Raw genomic sequence first — 7,545 nt, forward strand, 5'->3', positions numbered from 1 at the left:
CTAGAGGTGAGGCTTTCCCCTGTTGTTTCAAGTTGGCTCATGGAGTTTTGTACTTCTTTCTTCATTTCTGTCTGAGTTTTCTTCAATGTTTTTACCACTTTTGTGATTTTATTCAGAAGTTCATCCCTATCTTCTTTTAGCTCTTTGATTTGTTTGTTCATGTATTCTTTAAATTCATTGAGTTCTTTGACCATGTTTATGATTGTTCTTTTAAACTCTAAGGGGTTCTCCTTATAGAACTCTTCTACAGGATATGTGGAGTTTGGTGGGTACGCAGTGTTTTGGCTTTCCATCTTATTATTCTTTTGTTGTCATCTTGTCTCTGAATTTCTTCTGTTGTTTATGATTCTGATATGAGAATTAAGTTGAAGTATGCTTCTGTTTGTATTATCAGGTGCCTAGGTCCTTTCCTTATTGGTTATGTAAAAAGCTGGTTGGTACAGGTTTCAGGTTCTCTCAGGGTTTATTTTGGAGGGAACTGATGGCTTCAGATCAGCTATTCAAGAGTACCTGCAGAAGCCCAAGTCAGGTTCCAGTCAGGTACACTCAGGCTTCCTTCTAAGGTTTGGACCCATATTAGCAGGAATTCAGAGAAAATTTGGGAAATTCCCTAAGTGGAGGGGGGCAATTTTAGGACTCTCGGTTGGTCTGCTGTATTCTCATTCCCTAGGCCAGCAGGAGGCCAAAACATCTGCTACACCAATGGAAGTCAAAACCCACTTTCTTGGGCTGCCAGCTAGGATCTCAGCCTCAGCCTACCAAAGCCAGGTTTTCCCTGGGGCCTTGGGAGGGGCCTCACAAAATCCCAGGAAGGGGGATGAGTATGGTGCATTTAGGGAAAGCTCACTACCACGTGGAGGCAGAATCTGGGTGCTCTCAGGCAGTCCCCTGAATTCTCAGCCCCTATGCCAGAGGGAGGCCAGAACCTGGCACTCTCTAGTGGTCTGCTGAAATCACAGTGGCTACACTGATGGAGGTTGGAGCCCACCCTCTCAGGCTATCGACTAGGATCTCAGCCTTAGCCTACGCTTTTTTTTTTTAGCTTTTTGAGATGAGTTCTCCCTATGCAGCACAGGTTGGCCTCAAATTCCTGGTCTTCCTGCCTCAGTGTCCCAGCACTTGGATTACAGGTGAATGGCACCACTCTTGACTAAAAGTAGATTTTTTTTTAATGTCACCGAAATGATCCTCCCAAAGTGACCACATCTGAGGGCTTAAGTCTGACAAAATATTGAACCATTATTATGAAATTATAGAATGTTGGGTTTTTAAGTCCAAATGTTGACAGTTATTGGAGGCAACAGCTTGTCTCTGTTTCTCTACCCTTGACCAACAGAATTTCATCATACTTAAGACGCCAGTATTTAGTAAAACACACATGATAAAAGCCCACACAACCACCTTCCAAAAACATATCTGCCTAGAAGAGTGGCCCTCAGTTTCTTGAGCCACAACTGAGCATCCAGAGAACATTCCAGATTGTATGCCAGCAAGCCCAGGCCCACCAGCACTGGGATAAACAAGCAGCTTGGAACTGGGATGGAGCTCACCGAGCTGGTGCAGCTACTAGCCGCTGTGTCTGGATCAGGCTCCAGGCTCATCCACAGCCTGCTTGAGAGCTGCATGCTGGCTGTTTCTGGGATCACCATGGACGTCACCAGCACTTGGCACTCAGAGCTGCCTGTCTGCACCAGCTGCCTTTTCATGAGTGGGGCTTTGAACATGATTTAAGTGTGTCCTCCACAGGTCACCATGTTGGAGGCTTGGTGCCCACAGAGGCAGTGTTGAGAAGAGGCGCAGCCTGTGAGAGGTGAGGTCTAGTGAAAGGAATTTGGGCTTGCGGGTAGTGCCCTAAGAATGGGTTAATGCTGGTCTCACACGTGGGCTAGTTCCTCAGAGCATGGATTGTCGTAAGCAAGGCTACACAACATGGTTAGCCTCCTCTGCATGTGACAGATGCTGTTTCTTCTCCCCCGTTGTGACATGTGCAGAGGGTCCTCCCCAGAGGCTGGACAGATGGACTGCCTGATTTTGGACTGTCAGCATTCAAAATTAAGAGCTACAAAAACTTCCTTACTTTTTAGTTAGTATTTGTGTGTGTGTGTGTGTGTGTGCGTGTGTGTGTGTGTACCACTTGTGTGGGGGTGCCCACAGAGGCCAGAAGAGAGCATTGGATTCCCTGGAACTGGAGTTACAGATGGTGGTAAGCCATAAGACCTGGTTGAGGAGAAATAAACTGGGGTCCTCTGGAAGAGTGGTGGATGGTCTTAATCACTGAGCCATCTGTCTAGCCCCATAAACCTTGGCTCAGGGACCACTGTGGAAGAGGGGGCAGATAGAGTCCAAGAGCCAGTGTTGGTGCATGAACATAAGGAAACAGAGGCTTTCAGACCTTTAGGAATGTGCTTGTATGAACTTGCAACAATGGTGGCAGCATGCACAAGACCCATACCTATTCAATCAGACAAAAACCCAGCACAGAATGAAGGAAATGGGCAGCAGGCCCCAACCCTGGCCAAGGAACTATTGACAATTGATTACTGCATTGTGAGGTAGACCAAATCCTCTTTAACGGAGTGACTCTAGACAGGCTGACTAAACACCATTGGAGAAACTTCCACCAAGGGGCATCTGGGAACAAATGCTTAACTGAGTAGGAATTAATATATATGACAGAATGCAAGAAATCAAAGGCAAGAGGAGTATGAGGGACTGTGGATGGAGGAGGGGGACTAAATTTGATTATTATATGAAATGCACAAAAACTCAATAAAAATTTTTTTTAATTAGGACCTTGCTTTCTGGCATTTTGTTATAGCAACAGAAAACAAACTAAAACACCAGGAGGCTTTATTTTGCCTGCATGGATGAACCACTTCACCTCTTACCATTCCCCTTGGCTTCAATCAAGCCAGTTCTGCCAATGACACCAAACTCAACCGCTGTTTTCTCCATGGCCCCAAGGCCTCATCCTGTGCCTACTCCTTCCTCACCTCACAATTTCTCAGGAATGGCTTCCTTTCCCCACTAATCATCACCATCGTTGAGGCTTTGTTCAAGCCCTGCCTCCACATAGACCCTATGGACCCTCAAACAATATTAAAGTTCCCATTTCTTTGCTTGTGTTCAATATTACCCCAGTGAACAAGTAACTTATTTTTGTGACTTTATTCTGCATCTCAAACCAGGATGCCAGCTCCTGAAAGGCAGGGGATGCAGCTCCACACCCTGCCCCTGCCCCCATTGGTGCTATGCAGTGGAGCATCATTTTGATAATTATTGTATTGTTTTGTTTGAGACAGGGTCTTGCTATGAAGCCCTGGCTCATCTCAGATCCACAGAAATCCACCTGCCTCTGCCTCCCTGGATCTGGCATTAAAAGTGTGTGCCACTATACCCAGTCTTTCTCTTTTTGGGGGAGGAGGACAAGTGTTCATTATTCAAAATATATACAGAGAAGGGCAACCAGATCATCACCTCAGAGTGGATATTGGCAGTAATTTCCTGTTTATCCCATGTTGCTTAGCTCCTCAGAGTCTTAATATGAAGATCATTGTCTTGTGTTCTAACAGGATGCTGCCACCCCTCACTGTGGACTATGGGCAGGTGATGGGTGCTGGTGTAGGGACGTCATTTCTTCAGTGATGTAGCCAGTACTGCTTCAGTAAATAGACCCTCAATCGTGTTCATGCAAGCAACCCAAACTAAACCCCGTGGGTCAAACAAAGGAGCCATCAAAGTAGGATGTTGACAGGATAAAGGGTTTTGGCAGAGGAAAGGGGTGATGAGAAGGGGAAACGTGGGTGCAAGTCACCAAAATTAATATATACATGCATTGAAGTGTCAAAGAATAAAAATATATAATTCATATTTTGTGTGGGAGTGAAAACTAGTGAAGCCACTATTGAAATCCCCATGGAACCCTCTAAAATAGCTAACACTAGGTCTACCACGTGATCCAGCTGTATCATTCTGCGCATAGACCCAAGGGACTCTATATCCTACTACAGAGATACCTGCTCATCTATGTTCATTGCTGGTCTAGTCATAATAACCATGAAAAGGAAATGGCCTCGATGTCCCTCAACTGATGAGTGAACAATGAAAACATGGTACGTCTGCACAATGAAATATTATTGAGCTGTTTAAGAAAACAAAATTTTGAAGTCCATAGGTAAATGAATGGACCTGGACACAGTCACTCTGAATGAGATAGCCTAGACCCTGAAAGACAAACATCACCTTTTCCTCTCACTTGTGGATGTTAGCTTCGAATCTTTAGATATGTGTTTTATTAAATATCATTATTTTCATTTAATATTTAATTTGAATACCCATAGAGGAAGGAAATTAATAAGGAGCTGTGGGTGGGAGGGGGCTTGCAAAGACTGGAAGATAGAATGAAGTGATATAAGGGATAAAGGAGAGGGTTTCATTGGGTGGGTCATGGGAGGGCAAAGTAGAGGAGGGATTAGAGGGAGGGATAACTCATTCTAAAGACCTTTTTAAAAAGTTATATGGAAACTGGCTACTGTAGAAACTAAAATATATACATACACATATATAAAAAGAATCCAAATGGAGTCAATCTAGAACACATGGGACAACAATCCCCCATGAGACACCACAGGTTAGCAAGTTAAAAATCCATACCAGAAACAGGTTATCTCTTTGGAATCGTCGGCCAGTGAGGCCCCATAGACCCACAAAGATTACAGGTTGTTGCCTTTGGTCTTAGCCTCCAAAAGGTAAGATGGTAAGATTCTATTGTTAAAGACCACATAGTTGAGCCATAGACCATGGAGGAATCAAGCTGGTGCTGGTCTTTGAAGCTTCATCCCTACCGGCTCCATAGTGCTAGAAAGTGCTGTGCACACCATCAGAGGAGAAAAGTAATCACTAGTCTTATCCAGATGTGAACCCTGTGAGCTGCAATAACAACCAGCCTAGAAAGACATGCCCACCGGGGCAATAGTGGCATGAACCAAGTACTTTCTTACTGGATTTAAGGTCCACTTCACAAGATGAAACCCATGTCTGGCACTGTTATCTAGGCCAAGAACTTATGGATAGATAAGTTGTAGACCCTAGGGAAGAACTTACTCCTGTTACTTTGCTAAATGGGTGTAGTATTAAACCAAGTCCTAATGATTTCTCTACTCATAGATTAGTTCATCTCTCAGACCTCATCAGAGAAGCATCTGAGAACAATAGATGGCAGTTATCACAGGGATCCACAGTTGGTCAAAGTTCAGAGAATAAGACTTCAAAATGCTCATCTCTAAATGGGACACCTCTGCCACACCCTCTCCTTCCAGGGCTCAGGGATCACTGTGGAAGAGGGAGCAGAAGATTGTAAGAGCCAGAGGTGGTGGGGGACCACAAGGAAACTGTTTCCTGGACATAACAGGGCAGGTGTGCCTATAAACTCATAGCATCTGTGACAGTATGCCCAATATTGGTGCAAGCTCAAGCCAGGCAAAATCCCATCATGAAAACAGGTGGTGGGCACGATGTCCCAGCCATACCTGAGGAATTGCCAACTGACAGATGCTGGGATAGGAAGAAGCAGTTTTCTTTAAGAATGTGTCCTCTGGGGTGTGGTCGTGCACACCTTTAATCCCAGCATTCCGGAAGCAGAGGCCTACTTATCTCTGAGTTTGAGGCCATCCTGGTCTACATAACAAGTTCCAGGTCAGCTGGGGCTCCAGGGAGATGTTGTCTCAAAAAAAGTGTGCCTGGGCTGGAGAGATGGCTCAGTGATTAAGAGCACTGGCTCTCTTGCAGAGGACCCCAGTTCTGTTCCCAGCACCCACATGTCAGCTAACAACAACCTGTAACTCCAGTCCCAGGGGATCCAATGCCCTCTTCTGATCTCCGTGGGCATTGCATGACTTGGGTGCACTTACATACCTGCAGGCAACACATTCATACACATAAAATAAAAATAAATAAATAAAATATTTTTAATTTAAACATTTTTGAAAGTGTATCTAGTGGGTTGACCACACTCCAGTGAACGTACACACTCACACAAGAGTGTAAGGTCAGCACAAATTGGGCTCGATGAGTTTTTCAAAGTTGGGAGGATAACCTGGAAGGGGGCTGGATCTGGAAAGAGTTCAGGGAGGGAGAGCAAATACAATCAAAACACATTGTATGAAATTATCATAAAACTAATAAAAGAACGGAAAAATAACTTCTCTAAAATAAAATAAACAGGATACCCACTTAATCTCACATGTGGGAAGCACATGTTTTGTGTCTAAAACTTTTGTGGCCAGGTATGAGGGCAAATACCTGTCACTCCAGCATTCAGGAGGTTGAGACAGAAGGACCATGACCTAGAGGCCAGCTTGGGAACTATAGGGCAGGACCCTGTCTCAAAAATAAATAAAAATAAATAAGTAGGTCATTGATGCCCGTGGAGGCTCTATTAAAAACCAAGATCCAAGAGTTTGGTGTGCACAGCAGTGGGGAAGGACAGATGAGCAGAAGAGACAGACACGGCTTTAGCTCTCTCCTGGGAAGGTCACCAGTGCTGACCAATCATTGCTAATCAAAAGTAACTGAACATGAAATCTTGTGTGTGAAGTAGCAATACAGAGACTGGTAAGTACTGCCCCAGTGCTGCCTTCTGGAATTCTGTGTGTTTACTGTTGATAAGCACTCTCTGCACACCTCCTCTCCTCCTCTTTGTCCTGACACACCTCAGCTAATCTTGGCTTTCTATTGTTGGCAGAAGTAAGAGCTGTTTGCTGATGACTCTGCTGTTTTTTTCTCTTCAGGAATGGGCAAGCACCCAAGGACATGCAGAGTCCCATGGCTCACAACCCAACACCTATTTATCTACCTTCTCTGCTCTGAGGACAGCACCCCACACATTCTAGCTAAGCAAGGACAGCTTTGTCAATCTGACCACCACTCACCACGTGTCAGCATCCCACCTTTCACTCACCAACCTTCCCACCTGAACCTGGAGCCGCGAAGAAGTCCTTACTCCTTCTGCTGAGGGATCTCCAAGTACCAAGGCAGAGCCCAGCCCACCCCGAGGCCCCCGTCCACCCATGCCTTACCCGCATGAAGGAGCTGAGAAGGCCTCGTCTGTCCATCTGCAGGAGGTTCCCCAAGATGGGCAGAGGACGGGGTCCTGGTGGGAGGTGGCCACGGGCCTTTGGCTGACCCCTGACCATGAGTAACAGGAAGCCTGCAAGGAGAGCGAGGAGGAGGAGGACGCTGAGCTCCATGGTCCCCGTTTGACCACCGTCCACTCCTCTGTAGAATTCAGCTGGACCTTTTATCCTGGCCTGTCTCTCCACCCAGTTATGCAACTTCATCTGTTCCCTGCCTCCCAGTCCAGAAGTGTCCAGAAGTGTGACACATGTACTTCCTTGTGCTGCCTGGCAACCCGCTCACTCCCTTCTTCTTTGCCCCACCCTTGATGTTGGCAAAGACTCTGTGAACTGAACACAAAGGTACAAAGGGGTGGAGGTGGTAATGCATCTTGATTTCTATGGATGAGTGTGCACTCATGTGCTGAGTTTT

At 45.7% G+C, this 7,545-nt stretch overlaps 1 protein-coding gene across 1 annotated transcript in view; it reads right to left on the reverse strand.

The window, feature by feature from the left end:
• The window catches only part of LOC103751524 (cytochrome P450 2B1-like), a 32,378-nt gene extending 25,092 nt beyond the window's left edge, over window positions 1–7,286 (reverse strand). Inside the window, exon 1 of the mRNA XM_017794839.2 lies at window positions 7,077–7,286. Coding sequence (XP_017650328.1) covers window positions 7,077–7,247 — 171 coding nt within the window. The 5' untranslated portion in view covers window positions 7,248–7,286. The remainder of the gene's footprint in view (window positions 1–7,076) is intronic.
• Window positions 7,287–7,545: the final 259 nt, after the last annotated feature.

This window comes from Nannospalax galili, unplaced genomic scaffold (genome assembly GCF_000622305.1).
Source record: "Nannospalax galili isolate Female #2095 unplaced genomic scaffold, S.galili_v1.0 scaffold1687, whole genome shotgun sequence".
NCBI classification, from domain to species: domain Eukaryota; kingdom Metazoa; phylum Chordata; class Mammalia; order Rodentia; family Spalacidae; genus Nannospalax; species Nannospalax galili.